The 20,000-nt window shown below is 27.9% G+C and overlaps 1 protein-coding gene across 3 annotated transcripts in view; it reads left to right on the forward strand.

The window, feature by feature from the left end:
- LOC122634676 (heterogeneous nuclear ribonucleoprotein L) overlaps positions 1-20,000 on the forward strand; it is a 101,603-nt gene that overhangs the window by 46,191 nt on the left and 35,412 nt on the right. For all 3 annotated transcript variants that reach the window (XM_043823837.1, XM_043823839.1, XM_043823838.1), the window contains one exon: positions 6,422-6,485. In XM_043823837.1, the coding sequence (XP_043679772.1) occupies positions 6,422-6,485 (64 nt within the window). The remainder of the gene's footprint in view (positions 1-6,421; positions 6,486-20,000) is intronic.

A 20,000-nucleotide genomic window follows, 5' to 3' on the forward strand; every position in this document is an offset into this window, starting at 1 on the left:
TACAGATATTTGTTTGACAGATAATACATTTTATTTCTAATAAATATCGATATAATATATTTGGCAAAAGTTAATGACGTATAAAACATAAAATAGTAAAGAAAAATTTGTCATTAGTAAATCGCAAAAATGATATTTATCAAGGACTTTTTGCTATGAAATATTTCATTTCTAACAAATATCATATATCTTGACGAAAGTTGATCGTTTGTAGTAAAGTCGAAAGAAAATAGAAGAAAAAAAGAAAGAAAAATAAATTTATCGTAGACTATTTTATCGCATAATATTTCATTTATAACGAATATCGTAAATCTTGAAAAAATTTCAATTGGTCATTTGTAATAAAGTCGAAAGGAAAAAGATATTTATTGTTTATAGATATGACATTTTGTAATATTTCGTAATATTTACATATTTTATTTATAAAAATTATTATTTATCAGAATAAAGGTAAATCGTTCGTAATTTAAAGTTAAATTCAAATTCATTGTTCATTCACATAATAGATGTTTATTCAAACAGCTATAAACACACACACATACACACAAGTTTCTTTTATATTCTCTTACCCTTTAGAAAATAAAGTAGAAGCTGTGTTAACACAGTTTCACGTTTTAATTATATATACAATATACTATATATATATATATATATATATATATATATAATTATTACATACTTTTTAACAAGGAAGTACAAGAACAATTCATCTCAATTTTTATAAATTAGCTCGCATCATCTCAAATTCTCCTTTCGTAATTTATCCATTTAAAAATCGAATAAAAGAACGAACAAAGAAGATAAAGAAAAAGAATAAGATCGTTCTACATCTAAGAAACGAATCTCCTCTTCTGTTTTATCAGAAGACTCCACTCCTGTTCAGCTTTTTTTTTTTTTATATCCTCTTCACTCCTTTCTTCTTCCGTTTTGGCTACATAGTTTCTTGTGGTTACTATATAGTACGTGACTCAAAATTAGCCTTTTTGAGACTAAATAATTCAGAGTAGTAGTACCCTGCACCACTTGTTTCCAACTCGTGTCCAATTTGCACGCTTGCACCTCAATTTTTTTTTTCTTCTCTCTTTCTCTCTCTATTTCCTTATTTCTCTATTTCTCTCTCTTTCTCTCTCTCTCTCTTTCTCTCTCTCTCTCTTTCTCTCTCTATCTCGTTACATCAGCAGCCCTATCTCCGGACGCCTGCTTTAATAATTTTCCTACGAGGATGCAATCGTGGCTCATAAAACTAGAATAACACCCACCATCGCACCCGCCATCCCAAACTCCTATACTTATACCCTCGCTCACCATCACCACTACTATCAACCACCTTCTCTCATTCTCTTCCTTCACCTTTTGCTCTAACCATTTCTCTCGCTTGCTCGTTTCTCTACGATACAACACCACTTCAAACGACCCAAAACGATCTCGCTTCTCATTTCGTCGGATATGCAAACTTCTACGTTTTCTTCCTCTCTTCCTTCTCCTTTTCCTCTTTCTTCTTTTTCTTGCTCTTCTTTTTTTTTTCTTATTCATCTTCATCTTCTTCCTTCCTAAGTTTTACCTTAGTTTAGCTGGCGCTTACGTACCTTATGACTGTGTGTTAAATATTCTTCTTACTTTTATCCCTTCTCCAAGCGTTTGCACTTAGAATTATTATTGCAACTGCGTCAAATATACTCGAGTGCTCATGAATTTCTCTATACGTGGGACATGATACGAGATTCTTTCGTATTTATTATGTTGACTTACGTGTTTTAATATATGTTTTATATATTGTATTTAATGTGATATATTTAATATAATGTAATATATTTAATATATGTTTGTTATTCATTAATTCAAGAAAAAAGTTTTTCTTCTAATTTTCTTTTTCTTTTTTTTTTGCGAGTTCATGATCGTTATTTGGGTGGGATAATAAATCACTATTAATTGTATCTAATTTTAATTTTGTTATCTTCTTTCTTTTTCTTTTTTTTTTTTCGTCCTTTTTCTTTAGAATTTAGAAAAAGTTTGGTATATATATATATATTCTAAATTTTATATTGCATAATTTTATAAAAGGTTATATTAGTTATTATAAATAAATATTGAATCGAGATAAATTGTTAAATATTTTTATAAATATGAGAATAACGGTGAATCATATTAAATATTATCAAAAGAATATTTTTGCATAAAAGTACAATGAAAAAGATAAAATTCACATACATTATTATAAATAAAATAATCGATCGAAATAAATTGTTAAATATTTGTATAAATAAGAGAAATATTTATAAAATACATTTGATATTATCGTAAAAATCTTTTGCAAAAAATGTCATGAGAATTTCAAGAAAGAAATAGAAACATTAAATTGATTGACGAGTGATTAATGATTGATCTATGACGACAAGTATTATATTAAATTATATTAAACTTTACTATATAATAATTCCAATTTCACAGCTACCATCAAGCGTATAAGTTTAATACATTTATTATATATGTTTATCAGAGATACACGTTCATTAGGTATGAAATTATTTATAAACACGAGTAATGAACACGAGTAATGAACACGAGTATAATATCATTGTGAATTTAAGAGGCTTTCACAACAAGTAACCAGAGTACTATCAGTGGGCAGAGTGCCATTTGTTGTATCTTAGCTGTATATATACTTATTTCCTCTCCTCTTCTCCCCTTTTAGGCACAACCACTTAGAGTGCCTTATTTGATCTCCGATCTTGTTGGGGTTGAAGTGAGGTGGGTGTGGGGAACTTTGTCCCTTATAATCTCCCTAAATTCATTCATCATGATGATCTTTTTTTTTTTTAGTCTTGTTTCGTTTTGATATATTAGACACTGTCGATACTACATCATATTTTGACATTCAAATGGTTACACTGAAGTGGCTGTCATTTTCAAACTTTTTTCTTTTCTCTTTTTCTTTTTCTTTCTTTTTTTTTTTTTTATTGGAGCAAGGGAAAAAGTTAAGGTACTTGACATTGCAATCTTTACGCTATAGACGAAGAGTTAGTTTCGTGGTTAAATTTTTATTGAATTATTTTTGGCCGTTGTTTTAATCTTTTTTTCTTTCTTTCTTTTTTTTTGTCTATGCATTAAAAATAATTGTAATATATTTATAATTATAAAATAAGATTAATGAAATTAATATAAATGTAGTTATTAATACATTTATAATTATAAATGGTTTTATTTTCTCTTTTGGAAGTAATATTGTTCATTGGAAATAAATTTGTTTATTGGAAACAATTACGTCTACACGTTTTTGCAAAAGTTTCTTTTTTATTCAATTTCATTAAAACAAATTTAGGTATTTTCTCAAGCTTATTTTTAATGTTACACTGTTTATAAGAAAGTGAGGGTCGTTCTGTTATTCAATTTATATTATTTGTTGCGGATTATATAAGATAGATTTTTGTTTCGCAAAAGTTAGATGTAAAATTTCGTTAAAAAGTCGGCCATGTTGTTGATTTTTAAGATTGATGCGTTCGTAACAAAATTGGAATATTATTTTGAAAAATAATCTTTTAATTTATCTGAACAAAAAATAAAAAAAAAAAGGTAAAACAAACACTTTCGCGTCTCGTAAAAAATATTTCGTAAAATTTCACTGGAATCGATTCGACCATTTCGTTCATTTTAAATATGAAATTGTTCATAATAAAATGCGGGTCAGTTCGAAATTTTATGCGACTTTTTTCGCTGTTCATATATCATTTAATAATTTTTTGCTTGTTTGTTAAGTATAGTTGATCAAATTATCTAATGATAAATAAAAAGAAAATACATGGTGTTACCTAACAAAAACCTAAAAATCATTCTGTTTCCGGTTTAATCGAAAGTCGGACGTTTAATTTTGTATTCTTAAAATATTTGACCCCCTTTCTTAATATATATGTATATTTTCTTCTCTTTTTTCTCTATTACTTCTAACAAAGGAGATATTCAACTGGTCTGTTAATTTATAATCAACCTACATCTACGGATACGCGTATATTTAGAAAAAGATTTGTGTCAAATTTTCAATAGAATAGATTCGTTCGTGGTTTTAAACGAAATTGAAAAAAAAAAAGAAAGAAAGAAAGAGAGACAAGAAAACGAGAAATCTTATTTCCATTTTAAATTACGAACGTAGCACATGCTTTTCGCTATAGTGATTGTATAAAACACTTACTTCAATTGTGTTTGAAAAATTGTCGGCCGTAAAGAAAAAGAAGTTCATTTCATATGATGAATATATATATATATATATAATACATATGCATATATATCTACCCAATGATAAAAAACATCATAGATAACGTAATATCTAATTAAAAAAAAAATCATTTCAACATTCTTCTTAACAATCTCTTCGTTACAATACGCGTGAAGAAAATGATTGATCTAGATACGTGATCTATATCGGGATCGATGGATTATTATTCAAAGAATAATGGAAGAAGGATTAACAAGGATTTATGAAGAAAAATAGACTCGAGTGACTCTATTTTAATAGGAATTCTAATAGAAAACGTTTTTCATTCTCTGTCTCTGTTATTTTTGTAATCAGAAAAACTAGAACAATGTAAACGAGATTTCCATTGGAATTTGTTTTTAATCTTAAGATAATATAATCGATAAGTAACGAATTATTTCTAACTAACTAGTATTTTAACTCGATTGGATCTTTTTTGTTATTTTTCTTTTTTTTTTTTTTTGTTGTTGTTGCTTTTCTATTATATATACTGTTCTAAAGTGACATTTATTAAGGTATGGGTATTTTTAAGATTATAAGAAGTAAAGATTGGTTATATTTAAAGATGATCTTAACGAAAGAAGAAAGATTTCGATTGGGGGATTCGTTGGCGCGCGCAAACACACACACACACACACATACATACTCCGAAGCAATCAAATCTAATGCGCGATAAGTATGTTAAATCTCAGTAACAGAGTAACTTCATCTCGACTATTTCTTTGATAGAGGGAGAGAGAGAGAGAGAGAGAGAGAGAGATACATAGAAAGAGAAAGAGAGACAGAGACAGAGATGTACAGATAGAAGTAGAGAGAAGTTCCAAGGGAGGTTTTGATCTTCCAGAAAGTGGAGCGACTAAAATCGGATTCGATATATATCCTACGGGTTTGGGTAATTAAATTGGGGTCTTGATATATATATATATATATATATATATATATATATATATATTCTCTCGAGTAATTAAATTTTCTGTTTAAGATAAAACGTGTCACATGTATACGTAATCGTTTAGAGCTCATTGAAATATAACTTTGTCATTTCCTGTTGCCCTCCCCCCACTCTCCGCGCGTTCTCCTTCCTCCTCTCCCCTCTCTCTTTTTCCTTTCCTTATTGAAGGAGAATGATTTTATATATTCGTAAGGAGCGTATGTACAGTGAGAACTTCTTAACTAAAATAAAGCTGTATTTCTTTCTTTATCTTTTTGTCTCTCTGTCTGAATGTCTATCTACCTGTCTATCTGTCTTTCAATAACGTTGACGGTGACGATGATAATGATGATGTGATGATGATGATGATGATGATGATGATGATGATGATGAGGATGAGGACGATGATGATGCCGCGTGATTAAATTTGACATCATCTATGTTGCTTACTCGGCCAAACATTCTATTGTAGCGATGTGAGGTTATATTAAAACCTGGCACGAGCAGCTGTTCTGACTGATCTATCGTGGTAATTAAATCAGGAATAGAGTAACGAATTAGCGTGTAAAATTGGGGTCGACATTATTTTTTGTTCCGTTCGTTTCTTGTTCTTTTCTTTCTTTTTTTAAAATTTTCTTTTTTCTTTCCTCGTTTCTCAAATATACATACATAATATATCGTATGTAAGTAGATAGATCCGACGTGTTCGGAGTCGTTAATGTAACTGACAAACTTTTATTTGAAAGAAAGTAATGGTAAAAGAAGAAAATCTTATTTTTTTTTTTCTCTCCTTACTTTTCTTATTTCAATCGTAGAAAGATTTATTAGTTTTATATATTTTGTGAAATTGCGTCGGGTATATCTTGTTGCTTTTGTAAAATGTCGGATAATATAACGAGTTCACGTTGAAAGATTTTTTTCTGTCTATTTTCTTTTTTATTTCTTTCTTTTTCTTTTTTTTTTGTTTGTTTTTTTTTTTCCTTTCCATTCGGTCTTTTGTACCCTGTGGCGCACTCGGTTTGCTCGGATCGGTGAGCTTTTTCATCCTCCACCTCCTCCTCCACCTTCTCTTCCTCTTCCACCTGCTCTTACTCCTCTTACTCTTCCCACACTACTACCGTCTCTCTTCCGAGTTCGACCTCATCCTTTTCCTTCTCGCTTTTTGTCCTATACCCCTGTTCTCTAACGATCCCACACCTCTTGTAATAATTTTCACGTATAATTCTTTTTTTTCTTTTTTTCAGCCGACGAAGCTGAACGTTTACAAGAACGACGCCGAGAGCTGGGACTACACAACGCCTTCGTTGGGTGAGTAAATTTTTTTCTTTTTCCCGTTGTTGTATTTCTTACTTTTCTTCCCCCTCTCCACCCTCTTTTTGTCATTATAATTAGTATTTATATTATTATTATTATTATAATTTATTATTATTATTATTATTATTATTATTATTATTATCATTATCATCATCATTATTACGTTTACTACCTTTTTATTGTCCACTTAATTTCAAAAAGATCACCCGTATTCTATTTTTCTTTTTTCTTCCCCCCTCTTACCCTCTTTTATTTTGTTTTTAGTTCGCATTTATTATTGTTACGCGTTCGATCGACACTTACGAACGCCATTTTGTGAGTTTCTTTTGTAAATCGATAGAAAAAAAAAAAAAGAAAATGGGGGATGCCTACTCTTCGCATAACGCGAAAAAGAGCGAGACTCTTGTTCTTTACTTTTTTATTTTTCCTTCTTCTTCTTCTTCTTCTTCTTCTTCTTCTTCTTCTTCTCTTCTTCTTCTTCTGTTTTTTTTGTCTTCTTTCCTTTTTTAATATTCATCTCGTCGGAGAGCGAGGAGTCAGTCCCCCGACGAGCAACGAGTATCTCGAATCCGGATTCGGATCGATCTCTCGAACAGGGCGGATACACTAGACGAAGGTGATACATGGCCGTTGCTTGTTGCTCGACTCGCGAAGGTAACCTCTTCTCTCGTTGACAGCGAGAGAGAGAGAGAGAGAGAGAGAGAGAGAGAGAGAGAGAGAGAGAGAGAGAGAGAGAGAGAGAGAGAGAGAGAGAGAGAGAGAGAGCTGGTTCTTGAAACACCGCTTTTTCTTCGTCCAAGGATACTCACCATGATTCTAGACAGGATAAAACAGTGCTGTCCAACTTTTAGATGACCATTGGATTCGATATTTAATTTTGAAAATAATTTTAACGTTGAGAACATTTATTCATAAATATAGACTTCATACCGAGGAAAGATAATATTTAATAATGAAAAAAGTATTATTTGTATTGAAACTTAATTCTTTTTAAGTATGAAAATTAATTTTATGAAATATTAAATATATTATATTAATATAATATAAATGTATAGTAATATAATATATTAATACGTAAGAATATATGTTAATGTATTAATATATTAATGTAATATTTATTTAATGTTCAGAACTTTTCTAACGTTGAAAATATTTATTCATAAATATAGAATTCATACTGAGGAAAGATCATTTTTGTTCGCGTATAATTGGCCGCATAAACAATATTCTTATCAATTATTATCAATAACTATCAAGAATATTAATTTTGTTAATTATGTAATTAAAAAAGAGATGCATTCTTAATTTAAAAATGAATTTCTTCGATTATTAAGTATATTAATATATATTATATATTATATTTTATATATCATATATTAATGCAATTATTAATGTATATTATTATTCTTTTAATATTATATATTAATATTATATATATTAATATAATACATTAATATATATTAATACAAAATATATAAATATATATTAATTTTTGTTATAACAGTTTTATCAAAACGTTAAAACAACGGTGTCCAATTTTTAGATGATCATTTAATTCGATATTTATTTAATTTGAAAAAAAATTCATTGATAAATATACACGTTTTATTCTAACGAGAGATAATGTCTATTTACATTTGGATGCATAATTATTATTAATAATTATTAATTATTGTAATAAAATATTCATCATAATTATTTTTTAATTATAAGTATATATAACTAATTAAAAATGAGTTCATTGTCTAGAGCAAATTTGAAAATTACTTCTTTTTTTTTTTTGTTTTTATTACACGTTCCTTCGTACTAATTTCTATATTATTTAATACAAAAGTAAATGTCCGAATAATAAAAGTTCAAATCGTACGGAACTAAATATATCTACTAAAATACATACTCCCGTTGGATTTGTTAAATTCAATATTTCTTTAACCTTTTAGTGACGTCATAAGAGCATTAATGGGCTCTTTGCGTTGCCGGACTGGTAGTTTGGTTTATACAAAAAGCATGTTTATACATGATCTAGTTTGGATTTGAATTAATTAATATAACTAACCAAATGTAAACCAAATGTCTTTTGAGTGGAATCATATTTCGAAACATTAATGAAGATTTTTATATTAGCCAATGCATTCATATATTTTTATTTTTCGTTTTTAAAATAAATAATTATACTCATTTTGAATTAATATTGAGCTTTTTATCAACGGCCTAGCGGGTACTATAGAAATAATATTATACAGCATAATACGAAATAATATAATACATACAACATCTAAAAGATTAATATATATATATATATATATATATATATATATCATTTATTATATTAATATAATTAATCATAATTTAAATTATAATAATTTTATATTATACATATAATTAAATTATTTTATAATTACAATATATATATATATATAATGTATAATATAATCATATATAATATAATGTAATTATAACACACATACACACACACATAGACGCACACAATGTCGCAATGAAAAGTGTCCACCAGGATTATTATAAAATTTAGTGATTTTTTCGAGAAACCTTGAGACAGGTTAATTTTGTTTTCAAATGGGACAGGTTCTTATTATATATTCATCCACTTTACTAACCACACAAGGGAAGGAGGACAACCCCCTTAAAAATTTTAATGGCAAGAGGGATTAAGTGGCGTATCATTTCAAATATCTTTTAATTCTCTTTACAATGGTGCTATTCTTTTCCTTTTTGTTAATTTTAATGTCAATAGTACTCGACAAAACTTAACTTAGTAAATTTACGATGTTTTAGGTAGAAAACGATTTTTATTTTATTAAATATTTCAAATATCTTCGTGCAATAATAAATTCTTTATTGAATGGGACGTCGAACATAATGCAATATATCGGATGTAATTCGTTGAATCTGCGAGTTGTTATATTGAATAAAAAAATTATTGATTCACTCCTATTACCGAATCATTTGATCGGACGAACTTCACAGTACGTAACTTCATTTACTTCAGAGTTAGATTTATTTATTGATCGTATGAATCATTCAAAATGACCTAGATATGTTGGAAGGAGCGTTCCTTTTTTTTTTCTTTTTTTTTCTTTTTTTTTTTTTTGGAAACATGATCGAGTTTGTATATGCCATGCAGTTCCAATATGGCAGTTTTTAAATCAGCATTTTTTAAATTAGATTTGTTTTTTATTTTTCTATAAGGATATTTAAAATTCAAAATATATGCAATTAAAACGCCTTTGATAGGAAAACTTTCCCGCATCTTATAATCGAAGAATGCTGTCAGATTATACCGGATGTACTGCAAGGTGTTCGATGCAATACCTACGAGCAAATACTTTATTACTACATGGAGATCGGCGATCCATATTTTGAATATTTAATAAGATAAAACTTGTTCTCAACTTGAAACTTTCAAATGAATTTTCTCGTGTATTATTAATTCAGAATTAAAATTAAAAAAAAAAAAAAAAAAAGGAAAAGGAAAAGGAAAAGAAAGTAGCACCATGATAAAGAGAGTTAATAGATCTTTCAAATAATATGCCACTTGAACCGACCTATAACCATTATATAATTTTTCAAAAAGTTGCTTTAACAGATTAGACGGAAGTACGTGAATTTAGGACCTGTAGTCTGAAAACAAAATTGACTTGTTTCCGAAATTTTCGAAAAAAAAAAAAAAATCAAATTTTATAATAATTCTGTTGTCAACAATTTTCTTTCGGACATCCTATATATATATAATTAATCGAAAAAAGTTCTTTGTATAAATTCGAAAATTAATTTGTTGAATTGTGCGTATTTTTTTTTTCTTTTTTTTTTTTTTTTTTTATATCGATTTCTTTTATTTTTATTCGAATACGAAACTAAATATTTCTTTCTAATAAAAACTTTTTATTCGCGAACAACAAGGTATTTGATGAGAGTCAACGGTTGGACAGCACTGGACTGGAATGAACTCGGTTCCAACGTAGTATCTACATACATATATACATACATGGACACATATATATATATGTATGTACATATATATGTGTGTATGTGTATATATGTATAAAGCAATCGATTTTGGATACAACGTCGACGTTTTTAGAGTTTGCTCGCGAACGGTCTTTTTGTTTTTCATTTTCTATTCTTTCTCTCTCTCTCTCTCTCTCTCTCTTTTTTTTTTTTAAATACCATCGAGTGATACTTATTTTTTCTTTCTATCTTTACTTTTTTTATTATTACTTTTTCTTTCTTTATTTTTCTTTTTCAATTTATTCTCTTTTATTTATTTATTTTTTTTTTTAAATTTCTTCTTCATTTACTAGTTTATTTTGATATAATACAATTATTGACATCGTGAAAAATTTCTAATTTTCTTGGACATCGAAATATATAATATCTATATCATGTTCAGATTTGTATAAATGGGTATGTACACATGTATATTATGTATCCTTCATATTCTCGAGTAACGTGTGTACCCATTCGAAAGCCATCTCGACTATGCAAATAACTATCTTTGCGATATTCTCTCTCTCTAGTGTGTGTGTGTATTTGTGTGTATGTATGTATATTAATACGTATAAAGACGACACGAATCACAATTGTCGATAACTCGAATCAATACAATGGATATATATATATATATGTATATATATATGTATAATATATACATACATAGACACACAAATACATATATATATATATATATACGGGTATATAATCAAGAAAGCAAACGGAAGTTCTTCCTAAATGATAAGGTACGCTTATGGAATCATATAAGGGGGATTGAAATTCATCGCTCGAAATCGAATCGACCTGAATTCGTTTCGTTCCTTTTATCGCAATCAGACCGATCAAATGCGATATGTGTCGCACCACGATGACTTTTCCGCGTTTTATGATAACGTCGAAGTGAAAATGATTAAAAATAAAAAATTGAAAAAAAAAAATAAATTAAAAAAGAGAAAAAATATGACGAAAGAACGTCCACCAAGCTTGATAAAAATATATATATATATATATATATATATATATATATATGTATAAAGGTATATATTTTTGTATTTATTTAATAATTTCTTTATTGTTTCTTTCTCTTCTTTTTGTTTGTTTGTTTGTTTGCTTCTTCGTTCGTTTGAATACTTCGAATGAAAGATAATAATAGCTATTTTATTTAAATGGATTTGGAGCGAAATATTTTTTCTTTTTTTCTTTTTTTATTGAATCATCTTGAATCTATTGCAACTCGAACAAGTTCATTATGATCATCATCATCATCATCATCATCATCATCATCATCATCATCATCATCATCATCATCATCATCATCATCATCATCATCATCATCATCATCATCATCATCATCATCATCATCATCATCATCATCATCATCATCATCATCATCATCATCATCATCATCATCATCATCATCATCATTATCATCTCAATTGTGATTATTTCATTTCATCGAAAAACACACATCGCCATGAGATTTACTTAATACGATACGATCGCAATATATCTAATCCTTTATTAGTTTTCAATCCTTCGAAGTTGTCAAGGTCATTTGCTTTAGTTATTCAACTTAGAAACTTAGAAACTTCTTTCGAGATAGATTCAATAAACATTTCGAAATTTATCTTCCTCGTCTGTTTGCTATCAAACAAAATAAAAGATCGAGTTATATCATTTCGTTGGAATAAAACGTGAATTGTCCTTGGAAACTTCGATAAAAGAAAAAAAAAAAAAAAAAAAGCAAGAGAAACAAAAAAGAAAAAAAGAAAAGGAAATCATTAAGAAAAGATATCTATTACATTGAGATAAGAAAATGAGATAATAATGATCAGGATGACTTTTTTTTTCTATATTATAAAAATACGAATCTCCGAGGTTGTCTGATACGTTCGGAAAAATACGGCTTCTTCGTCGATCGATCTCACTGGTTGGAAATATTTGTTACACATCGACGTAATCCTTCGCGTATAAATCTTGATGAGAGACGAGAAACTATGAGAGATAAAAAGAAGACTAAGGGGGTGAGATAGAGGGTGCGTGGGACGGGAAGATAGCAAATGCAAAAGCAAAAGAAATAGGAAAAAAAAAAAGATCCTCTTTCGATATTTCTCTTTGAATATCATTATGACTACCTTTCGTAGACATCTCGTTCTTTATTTTATGAGAAAGTATTTACATACACAAAAATGTTTCCTTCGCTCATTCGTACAAGTATTTTACCAATGAAATTTTATTTTTATAAAAATTATTTCTCGATATTAAAATTTATAAAATATATTAAACCTAATGTATCTAGTCGATCGAAACATTCTGTTTTTATTACGATTCGAATATTATTTATAAATGAGAATTATTTATTTTTTTCTATTTTTCTTTTTTCGTTCTTTTATTTCTTAAATTATTTAAACGCAAAAAGAGATAGAAATATGTATTAGAATAAGTGGTATCGAAGTATATTAAAATTAATATATTAAATCTATGGAAAAATTTCGTCGCGTTAATGCAAAATTCTGTTGAAAGAAAAATTTCTATTTCTCTTTTCTTTTCTTGTTTTTCTTTTCTTCTTAAATCATTTTAAAATAAAAAGGAAAGTAAAATGGATATAGTATATATTAGAATATTTTGGAATATATATTAGATCTAAAATATTAAATTTCATGGAAAGTTCAATCTTTCAATAATCTATAATTATTCTAAAATATATTCTTTAATTATTATTATTATCATTATCATTATTATTATTATTTTGCAATAAAAATTTATAGTACCATGGCACATACGTACACACATATACAAATACATACAACAATGTACATAGGATATATTAGAATATATTACAACATATTATATCTAAAAAATTAAGTTTATTAAAAATTATTTTTTAATATCATAATAAATTGTTTGATATAAAACACACAAAATGTATTAAAATATTTCAGATCTAACACACAAAGTCTCCCAATGAAATTTTCACAATTATTTCAATTATTTCTCAAGCTATAGTACGATTTAAAAAATGTTTCAGATAAAACTTGTCCTTGTTCGATGGTGATGATGATAAAAATGGAGGAAAGAGGATCTTATGGTGGTCATAAATCTTCTTTAGGTGGACATGCTTCTGAGATTCCAAGGTGACCTTAATTTTTTTATACGAAACTTGATACTACCTTTTGAAAGACCACAAAGTATCATGCTCAATAAATTCCTCTAGGAATTGGACGGTACATGGCTACCTGAATAAAAACATAGTTCCTTGGGGGCAAGAAAAAAAAAAAAACGAGTCACCTTGAAATCTCAGAACCACGTTCATCTGGAGCAAAATTTGTGACCACCATAAAATTCTTTTTTTTTTTCTTCACGACTCTACCATCACCCAAATTCACACGAAAAAGGATGTTCTATTTTGAAATGTGTTTTTTTCTTTTTCTTTTTGAAATCTTATATAATTTGAGAAATAATTATGTGAGACATATCAAATGGTTCAATAGTTGTTACATCCCAACACACACAAATATATACATAATATACATACATACATACATACATACATACATCCATACATCCATATATATATATACATATATATATACATATACATACATATATACATATATATATACATACACATATATACATACACATATATACATACACATATATACATACATACATGTACATAGATACATACATACATCTCCATATACATATATATATATACACATATATACATATATACATGTACATAGATACATACATACATCTCCATATATATATATCCCTATATATATCCCCATATATGTATATCCCCAAATATATATATATATATATATATATATATATATATATATATAATGTGTTTGTGTGCATATATGTGTCTATATATACTTGGAAAATGCTATCTATCGTGGTACGACTACTCGAAATAGATCATAGATACGTTCGATCGACTTTCTGTCCAGTGTTCTTCCTCTCACTGGGGAGATATCGTTCATATAAGAACGATGCTTATATACTACTCGTCGTCCGAATTTCGGATAGTAATGGAGGATCCCTTCCATCCACTTTTCCCGACATTATTCCCAGTCGCACTTTGTCCACGGAACAAAGCCGAAAAAAAAAAGTGAGAGAAAGCATGAACGTGAGAGAGAAAGAGAACGGCCGGGTACATATACCTGCACACATTCACTCTATAAAAATTGTCTTCGAAGATGACGATGATGACGATGACGATGACGACACGTTAGTGCACGTAAAATAAGAGAAAAGAACAAGGAAAAAAGAGAAGAAGACAGAAATAGAAAGAGAGATTTTTCATTACACTTGAAGAGTTAGCACGACTACAAAGATAGAGAGAGAGAGAAAGAGAAAGAGAAAGAGATAGAGAGAGAGAGAGAGAGAGAGAGAGAGAGAGAGAGAGAGAGAGAGAGAGACAGATAATGATCTATTTAAATAATAAATTAAAAAATGATGTATTTAAGATACAATCGTAAAGATAATTTGTTTATGAGTTTAATAATTCTTTTTTCTTTTTATTATTATTATTATTATTATTATTATTATTATTATTATTATTATTATTATTAGTATTAGTATTAGTATTATTAATTGACTTTTCTTAAAAAAAATTTCAATTCGTTTCGATTTGAATTTAAGAGATTTATTTTAGTTCGAAATAAAATCGTGAACATATGAATGAATTAATCGTCAAGCGAAATACATATATCTTTTCTAATTAATTAATTAATTAATAGAAGTAAGATAGAAATGTGTATGCGTAGGTGTGATTAATTTATTCTTATTTCTTTATAAAGAGGATAAGGGTAATCATCGCTATGAATCAATTCGTCCTTTCCGGTTAACCTATTAATACTGTCTTATTGTTAATATAAGTAACTCTCTTATAAAACGCCTACGAGTCCGAAAATTACGTATGCTGTCATATAAGACATTATTATTAAAACAAAACTAAAAAAAAAAAAAAAGAATACAAGAAAGTCTATTTTGATGTAACACGTAAAAGTACGACGGTGAATATTATTATTCATTCACAAAATTTCATTTCGTTTTTAGTAGGAGAAGGAATTTTTAATTTGCATCATTTTATTTTTATGAAGTAAAAATCGAGTGACCTTTTTCATCGCTACCCCTCTCCCCCCCCTCCCCCTTCATATTAAATCGAAAATATGTAGCAATAAAAAAAGAAATTTATTTGGAAAAAAATTCAGAAAAAAAATTCTATCCACTAAATTGCCTAATGTTTCGACATTTCCATATACAAAATCTTTCTCACTCTTTCCGTTTCCCTCTTTTCCAATTATTATTTATCTTTTTCAAGTTTAAATCACATTTTACGAAATCTAAACGTTCCCATTGAATTTCTCAACGATCTAATCACAATATGATTATTACAATTGTGAATTAAAGGAGAAGGCAACGTAAAATTAAAAAAAGAAAAAGCATAAGAAAAAGAAGACAAAGGCCAACGTTCTAATAAAAAGGAAATAATAAAATACACCTCTGCTTTGTAATAAAATGGCGTAAAGAGAGAGAAACAGATTGAGAAAGAGAGAGTGTGTCAAGATAGAAGGTTGTACTTCTTGAAGTTGTCTTTCGCTAAGACCAATGAACCCATAAATCAGTAGAAAAAACAACGTTCAGTGAGTAGGAAGCTAGTGTTGACTCGTTTATCCTTCGGCTTTCTCGGCTTCCTCAGTGAACCGAATATTCCCTGCGCCTATGTCCGTTGAACAGACGTCCAGTCATAACAACATACGTTACGTACTCCATTACGCACGAACGTACCGCTGTCGTCGAAGTAACGGACTTGAACTCGAGCCAATCTTCCAGGGTTATTGTTATAGACCACGGACTTTAAATTGATATGACGGATCGATTCGTATCTCTTTTGATGTACTTGTCAGCTATTATTAATCATAGGATATACGTGTATCTTACGAAATGTTAGAATCCTTTCAATATTATCCTTCAACAAGTAGTGGGTGTTATATCAATTAATTTTATTTATTTGTTTATATAATTATTGATATGTATAATTGTTAAGTAAATTATATGTACTATAGATTTTTTTTTTTTCTTTGATGTTATGTTATATATTATATTTATAATAATTAGTATATGATTATTAATTATTATATATAATTATTTTATATAAAATATAATAATACAATGTATTTATATATATAATTATTAATTATTATATATAATATTTATTGATATATTTATTAATAATTACTAATAATTCTTGATTACTACTTATTGTTAGAACATATAGTACGTGCCATTTTATCTTTATAAATAATATATTTCTTATCAAGATCGAAATCGTTAACTTTGACCAATTGTTTGAATTAGATTTTTTGTTTTTTGTTTCCTTTTTTTTTTATATTATATCAGTTATCAGAAAATTTGTAACAAATTTATAAAGGAAATATTATATGTGCAATGGTAGATCAATCAAACGTCATGATCAAAATTCCTATCAATAATTTCAATATTTACTTTTGAAAAAATGAAATATAGAAAGATGATGTGAAATATTTAAAGCAGTATTTACGACTTCGACCGCAATACTATTATTGTTATAAACAACGAATTTTATAATCGGTATAATGGATCGATTCCTATTCCGTTATGTACTCATCAATTCTCGTTACTATTCATAGAATTTCTGTATTTTGCCAGAGGACATGATCGTTTTAATTAACCAGTTGATTACCTAGTGAATAATGACTTTCATTTATCATATTCTATCGAAGCTGAAATAAATTCAAAGAAGGTAATTTTAAATGAGTAAATAAGATTTATCATATATTTATCAAAGCAATAATTTCGATGAAATTTCTGTCGCATCGAAGTGAATTTTTTACTAAAAAAATTTTTTTTGATCATATGTATATATTGAGGGGGAGAGAGAGAGAGAGAGAGAGAGAGAGAGAGAGAGAGAGAGAGAGAGAGAGAGAGAGAGAGAGAGAGAGAGAGAGAGAGAGAGAGTGAGAGTGATGTACAGATAATTTTAATTGAGTAAATAAGCTTTATCATATATTTATCAAAGTAATAATTTTCATAAAATTCCAATCATTTCAAAGTGAATTTATATAAATGCATATATTTTACATATAATATATATATATATACATTATATATAAATTATTATATATATATATTATATTATAATATTATATATATATTTTTGTATATGTATGTGCATACATATTACAAGTGAGGGAAATGGACATAATTAAATTTTCATTATATATAATAATAAATAATTGCGTGTAGAAGTATAATTAAATGAAACTATAATCTTATCAGGAAATATATTTCAATACGAAAATAGTATAAAATTGTAGCAATATATTGCGGCAACCGAATTAATTAATTCCATTTTTTTTTTTTATGCTCTTTATAATATAAGTGTAATACTTTAGCACGAAGTTGAATTTTATTAAAATATTACGCTGATAAATTTTTAAATCGTGAAATAGACCGGTTTACTGGTCATTAATATTCGAAATAATTATTTACGTGCGCATCGTAACTGCACTAAAATGAAAGTTTTCTTTATCCAATAATTTCTATTCTTCTCTTTATTACATTTATAACAGTAACGAAGGTTTTCAGTAATAAAAATAATAGAAAATTATTTGCAATTGTTTAACAGCACATTATTATTATCTTTACGATGTTATCTTATAATAATTGATTTAAAAAAGTTTTATTGGCATTGGTCACGAGTTATCACGGATAATAAAACGTCTTTACATTACGCACAAATTTCTTGAAAATTTAAAATCTTGAAAATTTTTCTAGAATCGATATCTTATCAATTTCATTAACTTGTACGATTAATATATAATATGATCAGTGCCATTTTGAAATGAATCCGATGATATTAATCATTATCATAATAAATCTTTTCTCCTCAATTAATTTGTCTGATTACTCTACTCGCGTTTCTATAAAATTATGAAATAATAATTAACAGTCGACTAATTTACATTTCTCCGTTATTCGAATTATGTAAAACTACATTATTTTCAATGGACTATTCGATTTATATTAATTAACATATATATGAAAAAAAAAAAAAATTATACTACCGTTAGTTTTTGACGATAGATAGTCATTGACGATTACAGTCAACTTGCTAAGTAAAACAAAAGATTTAATTATTAACGAAACAAAGTCATAACAGATTCGTTTATATTACGTTTAAAGATTAAGGCCAAGTGGGTTCAGTGGCCACAATTGAGAGAAAGGGACACACAAACGTTGTGTGTATCTCCACCACGAATAGTCTGTGTTATTGGTGGACAACCGTTGTCAAATGGTTAATTAATTTCGCTCTGGGGTCTACCGAGGAATGGGAGGGAAATGGAGGGGGTGGAGTGGGAGGAGTGGGAGGAGTGGGAGGTGAGTAGGTGGGTGGTTACAAGAAGAGAATAGGAGAATAGGTGGATAGGAAGGAACATGGCGACATAGTTTGATGATTCGACGTAGATGTAGAGGACTCTGTTGGAATAAACGTGGATATGGGCCGTAACGATGTTGATACGCAACAGTACTAGTGACTTTCGTCTCTTCGCATCGAATTTGGATCCTCCAACTAAGAAGAGACTAGACTAGAAGATCATTCTTCTTCTTCTTCTTCTTCTTCTTCTTCTTCTTCTTCTTCTTCATCTTCTTTTTCTTCTTTTCCTTCTTCCTCTTTCTCTTCTTCTTCATCTTCTTCACGCGACATTTCCTACAAGCTGCTCAGTCAGTCACTGTCCTCTTGCTACGCTAGAAAACTTTTCACTTGCTCTACTTCAATTCCTTCAATCGTCTTTGTATATATTAAATAATTTTATGGAATTTTATTTGAACAGGAAAGAATAGATTGAAGAAAAGAAATAATAATTCCTTCTTCTTCTTCTTTTTTTTCTTTTTTTCTTTTTTTTATGCAACAGCAGCAGCTCTAATAGATCTTTATTTTTGTTTCGTTCTTGTAACGTGATGTTTGTTTTATTCCAGGTAACAATAGTAACAGGAACATTTCTAACGCGTTTGATCGAGAATTAAATATTATTATTTCATGAATAACAAAAATGTATGATTGGTATACGCATAAATAAAAAATTTGATATTCCGTTTAATACGAATAACGAAAAGAAAGTAAAAATAGGTTTTAAAGATTTTTATTAATATAAAAAAATTTTCTGATTTTATAATATTTTAATTTAAAATGATAAAAGAAACGTAATGTTATGTAATAATATTATTAAAAATTACAACAAAAAAGAAAGAAATATTCAAAAAAAAAAAATGTTTAAGATTATCAATCTTTTTCTACTATCGAATAAAAATGTCTTCATTTTATGTATTCTATTAAAACCGTATTGTAAGGAAACGAGTTATTTGTATTTGAATATGAAAAATTAATATTTCTATTGAAAATAATAATAAAAAAATGAAATAATACACCGTAATGATGCC

Source organism: Vespula pensylvanica, chromosome 15 (assembly GCF_014466175.1).
Source record: "Vespula pensylvanica isolate Volc-1 chromosome 15, ASM1446617v1, whole genome shotgun sequence".
In the NCBI taxonomy this organism is placed as follows: Eukaryota; Metazoa; Arthropoda; class Insecta; order Hymenoptera; family Vespidae; genus Vespula; species Vespula pensylvanica.